We start from the raw sequence: 17,320 nt of genomic DNA on the forward strand, positions 1-17,320 counted from the left end.
AACCAGAATGTGTACATTAAAAATCCAATCAATAAAACCATCGCAGTCCTGCTTCCCATCAAATAAAGTTGTTTTCCTCTCCCTAACTGATATCCCATTGGTTTACACTTTTGAATGATCAATCCCAGTGTTATGTCCCGCCCCAATAGTCTGTTTCAACAGGAAATCCATCAAATTAAGGACACAAGATGCTCTCAAAATGGCATTTTATTGTGACTTTTAAGCTGGCATTTATGTTCGTGTTGCCATTCAGAAATTCAGATTATATCCAAAGCCAATGCAGCAAGATGCATAACCTGGAGCCCTGAGCAACGGAAAAAACATAATCTTGGTCTGATGAGTCTTTCAGCCTTTTTCCTCCATCCAGATGGATTTATGTTTGGAGACAGACAAAGGAAGCCTTCAACCCACAATGTGTGTTGCCAAATGGTAAACATGGTGATGGCTCTGTGATGGTATGGCGGCATCTACTGGGAATCATTAGGTCTCATAAGTGCTCTGCAGGGTCATATAATGGCCAAGGAATATGAGGACATTTTACAGGACCAGGAGCACCTTTGGGTGCTAACACTGTTCCCTCACGATTTTCCACGATGATAATGCCCCCATACACACTGCTGGTCTCATGAACAGCAGGATGAGGTCTATATGGCCACCCCAACCTCCAGATCTAAACATCATTGAACCTTTATGGGAAGTAGATTTCCACATGCTTCATCCCTCAAAGAACAGCTTTCCTTCTTGAAGAAAGGTCCAATATTCCACTACACAGTTCAGGATGAAGCTGTTCTGAAGTCAAAGGATGACCCTATTCCTTGTAGATACTTATATTCATACACTGTTAGGTGTTTCCATTATTTTGTCCAGTGCCTGTACTTCCTCTGTCAGTGTCAGTGTGTGACACGCTCACCTCTAAACATTCCCCTGAACCCGGACTATATCTGTGCCCATGTCCCCTTTTGTCACGCCACCCTATTAGAGCCACACTCATTGTCTATATTTATTCTCTTGACCAACCAGCTGTTCAGTAAACCAATACCTTACAAGTGGAGGGGACAGCTGTCACTCCAGAGAGAGAGAGAGAGGGAGAGGCACAGAGAGAGAGGGAGATAAGGAGAGCTCAGTCAGACCATCAGTAAGGGACTGAACGAGAGAGAAGATTGTCAAATTGACAAGTTAAGAGCGGTGACCACTGAGTAGACCAACCCAGGCTTGGAAGAGGACATTTTGAAATAACCTTGGACAGACTTTTTGGAATACTTGGTAATTCTGCTCAAGCCACCATCTAAGTAACCTCTTTGGTCCAAATACTCTATTGTGTCTTCAATGGCAGACAGCAACAATCCTCCAATGTCATCCTACATTATGGATGAGGAAACTCTGAAGAGGAAGCAGAAGGAAAAGCTAAAGAAGCTAATGGCCACAGGGGGCAACCCTCGGCCTGCACGCTCCCTGTTCTTCTTGACACTAAAGAACCCCTTCCGCAAGGCCTGCATCAGCATTGTGGAGTGGAAGTATCCTTCTAGTGCCAGGGGTCAGTGGGCAGAGGGATGGTTGGATCAAACAGATAAGCTAAAATTTCATGTCATTGCTGGGGACGTAGTCCATATTTGTTTTCAGTAGTCATTAAATACTGTTTTACAGTAAGGAAATAATGGCACCAGAATAGGCAGATGTTGCAAAGGAGTTGTACAATAACAACATATATACAATAATAATATATAGATTGTGAAAGGGTTAGAGACAATAATGACCACAGTCAGATTCAGGAAAAGCTGCATGTGTAAAGTGAGAGAAACTCCTTACTTTTATCTGTAAGAGAGACAAATAGGAATGATTTATCACAACATGCGAACTGAGAATAGGGTTGCATTGTATATTAGCCTAAAGTTGATTGTATCAAAGCTCATATGTAAAGGCGATGTGACTTCATCAGTGGTTTAATCAACAGTATGTCTACTGACTTATGATAAAACAACAACTGCAACCCAGCATTGTTGTAACAACACAAAGAAAATGTGACTCTAAATTAGTTCAGCATGCTTACACAACTATCCTGTTTTAGTAAGTAATGACTTTGGCTGGCGACTTTGCAGTAAGGGCATACATTGATGTCATCTAATCCCCTGGATCTGCTGTTGGATGTTCATGGAGCTGAAAAAATATGACTTGGTTGAGGCAGCCTGATGATATTTCTAGGAGATGGACAGCTGTCTTCCCACATCACTAGCTAAAAACAGACATGATAAGTTAGGTAGAATGCTGCCTCATGGCGTGGAAGTTCAGTGCCAAAAGTCACATTTATAAATCAATTATCAATTCAATGCTTACAATGGATTTGCAGCAAATTAATTTAGTAAATGGCACGTTATTTTGTTTGTGAATGCACAGCATGCTGTCTGCTGAAATGTACTTTTGCACCTCCGAGAATACTACAATACCTACAATAAATAGGTTGACATTATCCACTTGCATCTGCTGCACTATTCTGACCTTAAAGCTGGGGTAGGCAGCTTTGGAGAAGTTAGCAAAAATTAGAAAGTACATGACAAAAAAATGCCCCTCCTCCCTCTCTGCTCCATCCCTCTCTCCTGTAACTCCTCCCTCCAAATGAGGGGCAAACTTAATAAATTCCAAATTCCAGTTCAGTCTAGTTGTAACTAAAACGTTCACCATCAAAAATTATTTTCAGCATAGTCAGCATAGATTAGTCAGTATGGTTACAAACACAAATTGCTATATGGACATTGGTCGAGCTAGGTTCACATTATATGGAGAAATAGAGCCGGGTCCTTGCATTGGCCAAATTTGATAAATTCCAAACCTTTTATGCAACACACAGTTCTGCTAGATCAGTCTAGTTGTAACTAAAACATTTGCTGGCAAAAATATTTTTTGTCAGCATAAATTAGCCATTGTGGTTAGAAACACACATTGTGATACGACCATTGGTCGAGCTAGGTTCACTTTGTACTAGAGAGAGAGAGTGGCATCTGGGCAGACAAATTCTAAACCTTTTACACAAAACACACATCTGCTAGCTCAATATAGTTGTAACTAAAACATTTGCCAGCAAAAATATTTTTTGTCACACATAGGCACATAAGTTGTCTTGGAGAGAACAAACATGAAGCTTCCTTGCACGCTTCACATTGCACGCGTGATTAAGACACAGCTGTTCAATTTCCCACCTGTTTCAACTGCCTCTGTACTGTAGACTACAATGTTGCTTGAACATGATGCGTCGTTCTCGCAATGAATCTTGGGGCTTTAGCCGTCCTTCGTCCTTTTGTTCGTTTGGTTTGGAATCTTGCTTCGGCGATTAGATATTACGTAAAATGCATCATGGAGGACACAAGAACGCACAAGAACGCATATTGATAATCAGCCATAGGTTAGCTACCACAGTTGCAAAGCCAAAACTACAGTAGGCCAGCACCAGTTGACTGACCTAAATGTGGATCCTTCCAGATAAATAGGTCTCAGTGGGGAAAATAACTGGCTTCCTTACACAACAAGTATATTGCAGTCCCAGTATTCAGTTATATTTGTTTTCTCTCTGCAGTCTGCAGGGCTGGCAGAGCTAGACTGTCTGTTTGCGTGTGATTGACAGGCAGGGGCAGGACGCGTCCTTGCGGAAGAGCTGTCCTGATTGGGATGTTTCAGACAAGTGTCTGCAGAGATAGATCATGTCATATTGCAACAAATCCATTGTTGACAGTAGTCAAGTTAAGTGTATTTATATAGTCCTTCATCATAAAGCATGTCTCAAAGGACTTTATAGAGAACATGCCTACTTAGATCTAGCCAATAAATCACAAAACAAAATGATGTAATACAGTATGCAACAAAATAAATCACTAGGAAACAAAACAAATCACAAGACACAAAATAGCATGTTGAAAAGACATAACAAGCCTACTTAACCTACCTAACTGAGCCTACCCTAACCGGCACCACCAACCTTAAACCCGCAGTGAAGATGAGGAAAAAATCCTCCACCATGACGGCATAGTGTGTAATAGGTGCCTGGGACAAAAAAACCTAAAATGGGCAATAACATGGACAATGACAATGAGATATGAAGAAAGACAAATAAGACAAAGGGAAACATAGTTCATAATAGTTGTGATTAACATAATAGAAAGTATGCTGGTATGCACACAATATCTATAAAGAGATAAGACTTGAAAAGAGCTAAGATGGCTTGATGTAAAAGAAGCTCTTTCTAGAATATCACGGTTTTCATAGTTTCATTAAGCCTTTTAATGTTACATGGTACAACAGAAACCATGCCACTTCTTTGGCTGGCTAGATATGTATTTGTTTAGCACAGACCAAACATAGTCAAATGATATACACTGAAAACACTACTTGAAATCTATTTCAGTTGAAAATAGGAAACAGAACGACTGCATTAAAAGTTAGCGTACCAAATGACTTCCGGTGCGCTGCTCGGCTGCAAACCGCGTCTAAGTTTGCTCCGTTTGTCTTTGTTTGTCCCGTTAAATGTTGTGGAATGGATATGAAGGTTGGATTTGGACTTGTGAAGATTGTCGTTTGTCGAATGGATATGAAGGTTAGATTTGCACTTGTGAAGTTTGTCGTTCTGTTTGGACTATGTTTGCAAATACATGATCAAGCAACAACACACCTGAGTACCAATATGGACAGGTGTGGCAGGGAGACCCGACCCATGCTCTCTTACAACCGAGAGACTCTGCTAAAGCTTCGATCCGCGCCGCTGCAAGGAAATAAAGTGAACCAGCTGCCTTCCGCGATTTTGGATTACATACCCCAGGAGCTCAGAAGGACTGGAGGATGGCGAAACAGACGGGGGAGGAGGGGCGGTATCCGAAATCGACTGCGGAGAAGGCACGCCAGACCTCCGCTTCCATCCATAATTCTTGCCAACCTGCGCTCAGTGAATAACAAGGTGGACGAGATCCGTGCCTACGCAAGGTACTGCTATTAATTTCGTGAAGCATCATTGTTATGCTTCACAGAAAGTTGGCTACAGCCTACAATACCTAACTCCCTATATGAAATTGCGGGATTTACATTGGTGAGAGCGGACAGAAACGCCAGCTCAGGCAAGAGCAAAGGAGGCGGGATCTGCGTGTACATCAATGATCTGTGGCGCTGCCAGTATACAATAAGACACAGAATCTGCGATCCTAACGTTGTGATACTTTCTATGACATTGAGGCCATTTTATTTGCCAAGAGAATTTGGTTGTGTTCTGCTTTTTGCTGTCTATGCCCCGCCCAGCGGCAAAGCAGCACAGGCGGCCGCCTGTATTGCAGACAGTGTACACAAACTTCAGCAGAAACACCCAGATGCTCCAGCCATAGTGCTTGGTGATTTAAATGACTGTAAGGTGGACATCACAATGCCTGGGTTCCACCAGTATGTGAAGAATCAGACGAGAAAAGACAATATTTTGGATAAGTGCTTCGTAAACCTAAAGGGGGCATATGAGTCCAGGATTAGACCACTCATTGGAAATTCTGATCATAACTTAGTGCACTTAATTCCAATGTATAAGACAAAATTAAAGAGCAGTAAACCAGAGGAGAAGGTTGTCAGGGTATGGACTCCGGATAGTATAGAAGAGCTCAAAGCATGTTTTGACTGCACAAACTGGGAAACATTTCATGAGGGCTCTTTAGATGACATCACCACAGTCATAAGTGAATATATTAACTTTTGTGTACAGACAGTTATTCCTACAAAAACGATAAAGGTCTACCCTAACCTACATTACCAAGGATATTAAACATACCATGGGGTCTGAGGAAGCAGGCGTTCAGGAACAAAAACTTTGGTGAACTCAAACAGGTGGAAAAGGACTTAAAGGGGAAACTGAGGGAGGCAAAATGGGCACATAGACGACATCTTGAGGATGCTTTCAAAGCAAATAACCCCAAAAGACTCTGGGACACTATGAAGAGCATGACAGGAATGTCTTCTTCAAAGAAACTGATTGCAACAGAAAATGAGCTTGTATTTTCAAATGATTTAAACTTTTTCTTTACGCGTTTTGAAACTGTAGACAATTACGAAAAATGTGCTGATATACTTAAAGACGTTATACCTACTAGCTCAGACAGGATTGTCATTACTATCGATCAAGTTAGGTGTGTTTTTCAGCATACTAATGTGAGGAAGGCTACTGGTCCGGATCAGTGTAGTGCTTTTATTTTAAAATCTTTTGCAAGGGAATTGGCCCCAGTTTGGCAACCAATTTTCCAACTCTCCCTAGACACACACAATATTCCTGTAGCATGGAAGACCTCTCATACCTGTCCCTAAAACATAGTGCCCTAAAGAACACAATGATTTTCGACCAGTCGCCCTCACATCAGTTGTTATGAAGTCATTGGAGAGGATTCTGGTCCAGCATCTCACCAGGGCAACTTGTAATAAACTTGACCCATATCAGTTTGCATATAAACAAGGTCGTAGCACAGAAGATGCAGTAGTCACACTCACACATCTCATTTCGAAGCATCTAGATAAACCCAAAACGTATGCCACAGCTCTTTTCCTTGATTTCTCATCAGCATTTAATACAATCCGGCCAGACATTCTATTGTCCAAAATGATCCAGCTACAGATTAATCCCTATCTTATTCATTGGTTTAAATATTTTCTTACAAAGAGGGTACAGATGGTGAAGGTAAATAAAACAATATCTGCACCCATCATAACCAATGTTGGAGCTCCTCAAGGCTGTGTGAGCTCACTGAGACTGTCCACACTGTATACTGACGACTGTTCCACCAGCACACTGAATCACTTCATTGTGAAATTCTCTGATGATTCCACCTTATTATCTCTGTTGACAGATAAAGACGACCCAAGATCATACCAACTTAGTGTTGACAGCTTAGTAGAGTGGTGTGACCAGAATGTCCTTGTTATAAATACCAAGAAAACACAGGAAATTATACACCATGCACCATGGCTTCTGCATCACATCGCTAGCTTGTCTGGGAAGCTAAGCAGGTCTGGCTGTGTTTAGTCCTTGGATGGGAGACCACCTGGTGCTGGAAGTTGTGTTGGAGGACCAGTAGGAGGTGCTCTTCCCTCTGGTCTCATGAATAATATCCCCAATGCCCCAGGGCAGAGACAGGGACTTTGTCCTGAGAGTGAGCACCGTCCTTCGGATGAGACGTTAAACCGAGGTCCTGACTCTGTGGTCAATAAAGATCCTATCGGCACTTATCGCAAGAGTAGGGGTGTAACCCCGGTGCCCTGGCAAAATTCCCCCCAAAAAAACAGGCCTTCCTTCCATCATGGCCACCTAATCATCCCTCGTTAACTAATTGGCTCTTTCAGTCCTCTACTCTCCACTGAGATAGCTGATGTGTGGTGAGTGTTCTGGTGCAAAACTGGCTGCCGTGCATCATCCAGGTGGGTGCACCACCAGTGGTGGATGAGTTGAGTTACCCCCCCCCCCCCCCCCCCCCATATGTGAAGCGCTTTGTGTGCCTTGAAAAGCGCTATATAAATGTAATCAATTATTATTATTATTACCTTGTCTTGGAACACACATATTGATTTTATCTGCAAGAAGGTCCAGCAGCGTATTTATTTTGTTCGTAGCTTGAGGTCTTTTGGGGCTAGTAGTCAGATTCTACTTATGTTTTTCTTATCCATAATCCAGAATGTTATGCAGTACTGCATCACAACTTGGTACGCCAGCTTGTCCGTCCAGCTCAAAGCCAGGCTGTCCAGACAATTGAGAATTTGTTCCAAGATTGTTGGCCAGCCACTAGAGCAACTTTTTCAGGCAGCTTACCTCAAGAACATGTTAAGGCTAGCTGATAGTATCTCCTCCGACCCTTCGCATGTGCTTTATGGAGAGTACCAACTTCTGCCCTCTAAAAGGTGGTTCAGAGTTCCGCAGTTCAAACACAACAGACTGAGGAATTATTTTATTCCCCAGTCAGTTATGTTGCTTAACCAAAACAGCAGGCCAGTCAGGGAAGTGCAATCAGGGACTCCTGTGCAATAATTATAATTATAAGGGTGAGGTGTAAAATTAGGATTTTGGGTGGAGAGTGTAATACAGCGGCTTAGCGCAATATGGGGGTAACTGAGGGTCCCTGTGCTATTTATCTGCTATTTATGTGCTATTCGGATGTTTATATGTAATTGAATGTGGTGTGGTTATGTGTTTTATGTGCAATGTCATGTCATTGTGTTTATTCTGAACGGAGCTGCTATGATGCATGACAAATTTCAGAGAAATCTGACAATAAAGTCCTATCGTATCGTATCGTATGATTGGTGTTGAGTGAAAGCTTTATTTATGTAACAATTTTCAAAAGAAATGTTACAAAGTGCTTGACAACATAAAAGAGGCAAATATACCCTTACAGAAAAACCACATGAATTTCCCATGTACACGTGGAAAAACATGTTATCTCATGCAATCATGTTATCACGTTATAACATGTGGAGCACCTGAAAATGTTCCAGAACCACACATTTCCCATGTGCAAAGCACATTTATTCCACATATTACCCATGTGAAATTCATGTGGTTTTTCTGTAAGGGTAATAAATACAATTCCAAGTGAATAAATAAAATCAAGGTAGCTAAAAATTTAAAACAAGGAAATTAAATCACACATCTAGCACATAAACAAACGTGAACAAAGCAGATTCTGACAATATATTAAAAAAAAATGTCCTGTGGCTGAATTGTGGTTAAGTGAATAACTTTCTTCATATTTATTAAACCTTTCAGTTTGAACAAGGAGGAAACTTTTGCCAATGGAACGAAGAAAATAGTAGTTACGATAGTTTATCATAGTTTACCAGTAATTGTAGATAGGCGAGTGGGAGACAGGACTTAGTAAAAATACAAAAATATTAAAGAAGAAAGGTATGTAAGGGCAGTACATATTATCCATACATTTTATAGGTTATGATTACAGCATTGACTAAGCACCTAGAATTACCTAGAAAGTAATTTACTGTCCTGTGTTGGAGTAACCCTAAAGTCCCTATAGCGTAACTATTGTACTATGGTACAGATGATAGGATCCATGGTAGCATGCAAGCTTCCTATAATTCACTTTCAGACCTTTTGAAATCATCATCTTACTAGCCATCTTCGCCAACTGTGTGGCCCTGGCCGTGTACTTGCCCATGCCAGAGGAGGACAGCAACAACACCAACAGCAATCTGGTGAGTCAGCATGTCCACTATGTTTGTGTGTGTGTGTGTGTGTGTGTGTGTGTGTGTGTGTGTGAATGAGCGTACATGTGTTTGTGTGTAAACGGACATTGTAAATTAATACATATATTAATTGGTCATGTTATAATGATGCCATAACACACATAGTTCAAATTCTAGTTGTTCAAGTCAATTCTAGTTATTCAAGTCAAGTGGGATCAGTTTCTCTCAGTGTGTCTACATTTTGACATTGTGTTGATGAGCTTGCTGAGGTGCTGCCTAATAGCTTTGCCGGCTGCTTTAGCTAGTGCTTCGCTTACAAACTGCTCATCAGTTTTCTCCACTGTAATCTAACAGGCCACTTTGGTGCCACTGCTCATGAGCGTGTTGGCTTCAATAGTTGGTATATTCCAGCATGACATCACCACTGTCACCGGATCCGGAGCTGGAGGTTGACCTGGTTGTCGTGCCTCATTGTGGCTCTCCAATAGTTCTGTATTGAATTTGAGTATTACTTCCATACTGACTAGGATTAGACCCACATATGAGTTTGCCAATATATCAGCCAATATTGTCATTGTATTAAAAATTGGATATGCTCCAGTCAGTGTCATCCAACTCTGATATGATAGATATGATGCAGTTTGATTGATTACATATTTATTGTAGAATTGATCAATACTGTAGTGGTTGTCTATAGGAAGCCTAACCTGAACTAATTCCAATGAGACATTTTGATCAGTTTCCACACAAGTATGCATTGATATGTTATTATTATTATTATTATTATTATTATTATTATATAATAATAATGATAATAATAATAATAATAATAATAATAATAATAACTTTATTTGTATAGCACTTTTCTAAAAGCAAAGTTTACAAAGTGCTTTACATACAATAAAAACCCAAAGAGACAATGATGCAGAAGTACCACAATCAAATAAATATAAGTTAGTATTAGTATTAGTATTATTACTATCTTCTGTTTCAGTGGAGAGTTTTAGTGTCTCATGTTCTAAATGCTGTTTCATATGTTGCTGTTTCATATCTATCTGTCCGTCTGTCTAACTATTATCTGTGGCGGCTAACCAGTAGCTGTACTCATAAACAGATCATGTAGCGCTCCAATGCCAGTACAACTCCTGTGATAGTCCAGTGTATGAATTTCACCCGGGCTTGTCAGACCTGGGTGAAGACAGAGCTGGATATTGATACCCCCCCCCACACACACACACACACGCACGCACGCACGCACGCACGCACACACACACACACACACACACACACACACACACACACACACACACACACACAAACACGCGCACACATCACCCGTCCTCTCTCTGAGGAGCTCAATTTAGTGTGTTATGTGGTTATTTTCCCTTGCCATTTGAGCTGGACAGGCTTTAGCTGGCGTTGGACCACTGGCCTGCTGCCCTGCATGCCAGCCATCTTAGAGCAAACATCGCCATTCACTTGCTAGTTGAAACAGTGGAGCCTTCCTCAATGACCTGTAACATTTCTAGTCTTGAACAGAAATATACTCACTGTCAACGTGTGGGTATTCTTAATCTGAGTTATGTATGTTATGTTGATTTTGTTGTATCTAATCAGGCTCACTGTAAATGTTTCAAAATCTTAACCCAGACGGTTTATTTTAGAAATTTTTACAGTATTTATCAGAGGTATGACCGAGTCAACGTCTCAAGTCAAGTCCCAATTCTAAATGTAGATTACTAAATCAAGTCCAAGTCAAGTCCATGTCATTAATGTCAAGTCTCAAGTCTAAATGTAGATTACCAAATCAAGTCAGAACAAATCAAAAGTCCATTATCAAATAATCTAATCATTTAATATCTTAAAGAAAACAAAATATCTATTACTTTTCAATGCAATATCGTTTTAATAGTATAAAAAAAATGTATTTCTATAATCAGTTTCAACTTCAGTAAATTCAATCAATCCATACAAATTCTGAAAACAAAATTTAAATTTAGTCGTCTGGTAAATCGCATAACTTTCAATCTAAGTAATTTACACAAACACAAGATCTTTTGTCAAGACTTTAGAAACCTTTTCAAGTCATCAAAGTACAAGTCAAAGTCAAGTCCCAAGTCACCAGAACCCAAGGCAAGTCTCAAGCAATTAAAATGACTTGAGTCATGTGACTCGAGTCTCCACCTCTGTTATTTATTTATTGTTTTTTGGGTTACTACTAGTATTCACTTCCTCAAAAAGGTTTCACTCAATATAAGATGAAACTTTATTGATCCCTGTGGGGATATTGGGTTGTTGCTGCAGCAAATAGTAATAGCATACAGCAAAGAAGAATAGGATATAATTAAGAATAGGGCAAATTGGGATGTTAAAAATTACAAAACCAACAATTGATCTCTTCTCAAACCTATGTGAAAGATACACTTTTATACACAACCTCTTTAGAGTGGAACCTGTTACCAACACATATCAGACATATTACTAAAAAGAATAGTTTTAAAGTGCAAGTGAAACATGGATCAAGGATCTATTCTTGGTCCACTGCTGTTTAATTTGTACATGCTCCCACTTGGGTCCATCATTCAGCAATACAATATTTCATATCACTCCTATGCTGATGATACTCAGTTATACATATCCATTTCTGCTGACAATCTTAACCCAATGAATGACCTCTTCCAATGCATCACCGACATTAAACATTGGATGTCCACCAACTTATTACAGTTAAATGATGACAAAACAGAGATCCTTTTCGTGGGTCCTAAGGCTTTGAGGAACCAGGTCCATTCTTTGTTGACTCCTCTGTCGTTAAAACCCTGTGAGCATGTTAGAAACTTGGGTGTGATTTTGGATGCTGATCTTAGCTTCCAGAAACACATATCTAATATCTCCAAGACTGCCTTTTATCATTTAAGAAATATATCTAAAGTTAGATGCTTTCTCTCACAGTCAGACTCTGAAAAGCTAGTTCATGCATTCATTTCTAGCAGACTTGATTATTGTAATGCCCTTTTTGCTGGACTAACTAAGCAGGCGTTAAATAAACTCCAGCTCATTCAGAACACTGCAGCCAGAGTATTAACTAAAACTAGAAAGTCTGAACATATCACTCCTATTTTAACTTCTCTTCACTGGCTCCCAGTAAAACAAAGAATTGATTTTAAAATTCTCCTCCTTGTTTTTAAATCTACGAATGGCTTAGCACCTTCTTACATTGTTGACATGCTCACTGAGTACACACCGGACAGATCCCTTAGATCATCAAGCAAAGGTCTCCTAACTATACCTAGAATAAATTCTAAATTCTAAATCACCTTTACTTTATTTTGGTCTGTCTGTTGGTCAGTTCTTTGTTTAATTTCTTGAGTGTATTTTTCCTTTGTCTGTATTTTGTGTATTAATCTTCCCTTGGTTATTTTTTTTTAATACAGTGCTTGTCCTTTGTCTATGTTCTTTTCTCTTCTCTTGTATTTTGCTTATGCCATTGTTTGTCATTGTTAGAATTGTCTTTGCCCACTCTATGTTGTCAGTGTGTATTTGTGTTCCCAAGAAGACTATACCACATAAGTGGAAGCTAATAGGGATCCAAATAAACAATAATAAACAGTAAACAATTAAGACAGTTGTGACAAAGATAAAAATACAATGTGTATAGAGTGAGAATATACTAAAAATGAAATATATGCTATATGAAATAAGTGACAATATAATATAATATATCAATGAGAGAGAATATAAAGAAAACACAAAATTACAGCATGATGTGCAGAATGTGCATTGTATTCACATTATCAGGTCTACAGAAGGCCATATATATGTACAGAAATACACCATATCAAATATATACAATTTACAGCTGTAGATAACATATGTTCACTTCTTAGTTCCAAAATCCACACCTATCCTTACAAATAACACACACACGCGCGCACACGCACGCACGCTCGCATGCATGCACACGCACACACACACACGCACACACACACACACACACACACACACACACACACAGTCTCTGCATGATGTTCTTGAGCTCAGGTGATGGAGTGGGACAGCTGTACACTCCCTGCTGTTGGTTGGCTGTGTAAATGCCATATATTTATATTTATACACACTAAAGCAATGTGTGTGTGAGAGAGAGAGAGAGAGAGAGAGAAAGAGAGAGAGAGAGGACAGTGTAGGATCGGTGTACACACTTTTTTAATAGTTGCTTTATTTATCATCTATACAACCCTTGCTTTCTTGCTCTTTTACTGTAAAACCCTCATCTCATCAGTTGCCATATAGCAGTGTGCATACATTACAAACCACTGAATAGCAAATAAACACTTCCCCATTCAAAATAAATAATTAAAAGAATAAAAAAAATAATATTCATAATAAAAGACATTGTGCACTATTATTTGAATGGAAAATACTATAGTTCCATTTGCATTGGTTGTGTATATACCACACTTTTGTTTGAGATTAAATGTAGGGTCCAATTGCTATTTTGGGCTGATATTCAACATCTTTGAATCTGACCATTTCCATGGCCCAAAATTCAAAAAACATTCCAAGTATTCAGTGTTTTCCCCAGAATTTTACTCTTGTCAGGGTGGAAAAGCCTTTGAAACAGCATTTAGACCATGGGACACTAAAAATCTGTTGAAAGCCTGGATAATAATACTACACGCAATGATAAACATATTCACACATACTTGTGTCTCATTAAACTCAGTTCATATCCCATTTTTAATACAAGGACAACCCAGACTCAGATATGAGTCAAACCCTACTGAAGTGTACTGTCACTGTGGTGTATAATTAAAGCTGACTGCTGCCATGTTAGCTGCCAAAAGCCATTCATTGCATGCCTCTGCTGAAATGAGAGAGGCCAGACAAAACATTCCAATGCAGTGTGTGTGTGTGTGTGTGTGTGTGTGTGTGTGTGTGTGTGTGTGTGATACACACAGATAGACAGGGGTGATATGCAGCAGAAAATACTCATGCAGTTGTAAAGAATAAGAATAAGAGAGGATGGGTGACTTGGCTAGTCGATTAACAACACATTCCTTGACAGAAAACATGAAAGACAGTACTGACATGGTCCCATTTTGATATGAAATTTAAAAAATTCCCCTAACTCTATGAAGGAAACCATTTGCTGCTTTTTCCACACAAGAAATAACTATGCCTTGCCTGCTAGAAGTTCTATAATTTGTGAGTTACACAGATTCAAACAAAAGCTGTCATTATTGTTACAGGAAAGTCTGGAGTACATCTTCCTCATCATCTTCTCTATTGAGTGTTTCCTGAAGATCGTAGCATATGGATTTCTTTTTCATGCAGACGCTTATCTAAGAAATTGTTGGAACATATTGGACTTTGTTTGTGTATCTGTTGGGTAAGTTGATTAGTTGTGTACTTGTACTGTGCCCAATATATTTGTAATTTCATGTTCTACTATGGCAATATCCTTCTCTCAAGATTTGCTTTCATCTTTGATGTTTTTATTGTGTCTTTTGCCATTTGAAAAATGTGTTCTATGGGAATTCATTGGTTTTCACTATGTAGCTTTAGATGAGTAAGAGGAGAACTTTTTCCAAGGAGTATAACTGAGCAGATTCTCAGTGAAGTTAATAAGTCTACTAACCACTCCTACAGCCTGAAACATGAATCCATTCTCTTGAACTCACACTATTTGCTTTATTATTTCTGATTGAATGATACACTAGAAAACCAAAAAACCTTTATTTATTGTGGTTGCTGTCTCTTCAGGCTTTTCACTGTGGTTGTGGATGCCATCAATCACATTAGTGGAGTGGAGGCTCCAGTAGGAGAAAAAGGTGGCGGAGGCTTTGACATGAAAGCCCTCCGAGCATTCAGAGTCCTTCGACCCCTCAGACTGGTCTCTGGAGTCCCTAGTAAGAAATCGGTTTGCCAGTTTGCTGTGCTCATTGGTCTTCATTTCTGACTCAGTTGCAGTTGTGCATTTTGAGGGTAAACCCTATACTCAAGATGATTAAATTAAAATGAAATTAAAAAATAGGACAGGTTGCAAAAATCCATTTTCATTATTCTGATACTGTTGCTCATTGCTATGGAAGCCCATTCCCGCCACTCAGTAAAATAAAAAACGACTCAATTCTGGCTTTTTATCTCAGAATTCTGACTTTATTTCTCAGAATTCTGACTTTATATCTCTGAATTCTGACTTTATTTCTCTGAATTCTGACTTTTTTCCCTCACAATTCTGACTGTGAGAAAGTCAGAATTCCAAGATATAAACTCAGAATCATGAAAAAAAAAGTCAGAATTGTGAGATATAAAGTCAGAATTGTGAGATATAGAGTCAGAATTCTGAGATAAAAAGTCAGAATTGTGAGATATAAAGTCAGAATTGAGTCGTTTTTTATTTTATTGAGTGGCGGGAATGGGCTTCCATACATTTCACTAATTAACAACCTTCAAGGAGGAACTATTTAGTTAAACCAGTTGTTGTTTTTAAAATCAGTTATTTCTGAGACTATGAATTATATTTTGAGATGCATGCTGTTGTTCCCCTCCAGGCCTGCAAGTGGTGATGAACTCCATCCTGAAGTCCATGCTGCCTTTGTTCCACATCACCCTACTAGTCCTCTTCATGGTCACCATCTACTCCATTATGGGTCTGGAGCTCTTCAAGTGCAAAATGCACAAGACCTGCTACTACACAGGCACAAGTATGCGGGTATCCTGGTGGCTCAGTGGTCTAAGGCACATACCATGTAACTGTAACATGCCCTGGGTTAGAATCCTGCCGGGGACCTTTGTCGCATGTCATCCTCCTCTGTCTCCCCAATTTTTGTTCTCTCCCTTCACTATAAACTATCTAATAAAGGCAAAAATGGCAAAAAAAAAATCTAAAAAAAAAAAAATCATATATACAGCAAAACAGACCATGGCTAACAGGACTGAAGCAAAAATATTTTAGGATACTCCAGATAATGTTGCACAAAAGTAAGATCTCTGCCACTTTCCTCCATGCATTATTTCGTTTGTCAAGATCTTTATAAGCTGACAGAGATGGGTCATATAATTCTGGAAATCCTGACACAGACGTAATAATTCTCTATTCTATCTTCCATTTAAAGACAAAGTAGAACTTGGGGGGGGGGGGGGGGGGGGGGGGGGGGGGGGAATTAATTAATGACCAGGAGAATTAAGCTGTGCTGTATGCGGTCATGGGGCATGGTGCATGGTGCAGTCACGCGACACCTTACACCTATGAACACTCCTACTCCTACAGGTGTACTACATGTGTACACCTGTGCATCTGTGTGGTTACTGTATATATCTAGATGTTTGTGTGCTCATATGTGTTCAGAGGCATGCACGTGTGCACACACACACACATGCACACACACACACACACACTAAGATTAACCTAACTTATCATTTCCGCTCTGCTGGCCTTCAGACATCATTGCCACAGTGGAGAATGAGAAGCCAGCTCCATGTGCTCAAGCAGGGAACGGTCGGCGTTGTACCATCAATGGCACTGAATGTCGAGGTGGCTGGCCGGGCCCAAACCATGGCATCACCCACTTTGACAACCTGGGCTTCTCCATGCTGACTGTCTACCAGTGTATCACCACACAAGGCTGGACTGACGTCCTCTACTGGGTAAGGAATTAGTCTGGACCAGTGGTTTAATACACCTTCAACCAGAGAGGAGGAAGTAGTTGGTGAAGTCAGCTGCTGCAGTAATTGGCTGGAATTGAACCCTGCAGACTCTTGAGTAATGATGACACATGGTTGAAGACCACTGGACTCAGATTTTGTACGGACTCTGTGCTAGCAGAGGTACACACGGTTTTTGTCACTTGTAGTAGTAATCCTGCTGTATACAGCTCATCACAGTCTACATAACAACTGCAGTCCAGTCATCTCAGTGGGCCTGAGCCTCTGTTTATGCTACTTTTCTATAAGTCATTACTGCAAAATACAGGGGTGGCTGTAGCCTACAGATTAGAGAAGTGTTTTAGGGTTAGGGTTCAAGTCCCTTGTGAAAATCTGGGGAAAATGAATGAGTGACACTTTCCCCTCTCTCACCAAATGAACAAGACAAGTTCAGGCAGGAAACTCTAGCTGGCTTTAG

General features: G+C 39.9%; 1 protein-coding gene across 1 annotated transcript in view; it reads left to right on the top strand.

The window, feature by feature from the left end:
* Positions 1 to 1,326: 1,326 nt before the first annotated feature.
* Positions 1,327 to 17,320, top strand: part of cacna1sa (calcium channel, voltage-dependent, L type, alpha 1S subunit, a) — a 71,064-nt gene continuing 55,070 nt past the window's right edge. Inside the window, exons 1-6 of the mRNA XM_078283480.1 lie at positions 1,327 to 1,514; positions 9,099 to 9,204; positions 14,445 to 14,584; positions 14,959 to 15,104; positions 15,750 to 15,902; positions 16,640 to 16,845. Of these exons, the coding sequence (XP_078139606.1) occupies positions 1,327 to 1,514; positions 9,099 to 9,204; positions 14,445 to 14,584; positions 14,959 to 15,104; positions 15,750 to 15,902; positions 16,640 to 16,845 (939 nt within the window). The remainder of the gene's footprint in view (positions 1,515 to 9,098; positions 9,205 to 14,444; positions 14,585 to 14,958; positions 15,105 to 15,749; positions 15,903 to 16,639; positions 16,846 to 17,320) is intronic.

This window comes from Centroberyx gerrardi, chromosome 5, assembly GCF_048128805.1.
Source record: "Centroberyx gerrardi isolate f3 chromosome 5, fCenGer3.hap1.cur.20231027, whole genome shotgun sequence".
Classification (NCBI taxonomy): domain Eukaryota; kingdom Metazoa; phylum Chordata; class Actinopteri; order Beryciformes; family Berycidae; genus Centroberyx; species Centroberyx gerrardi.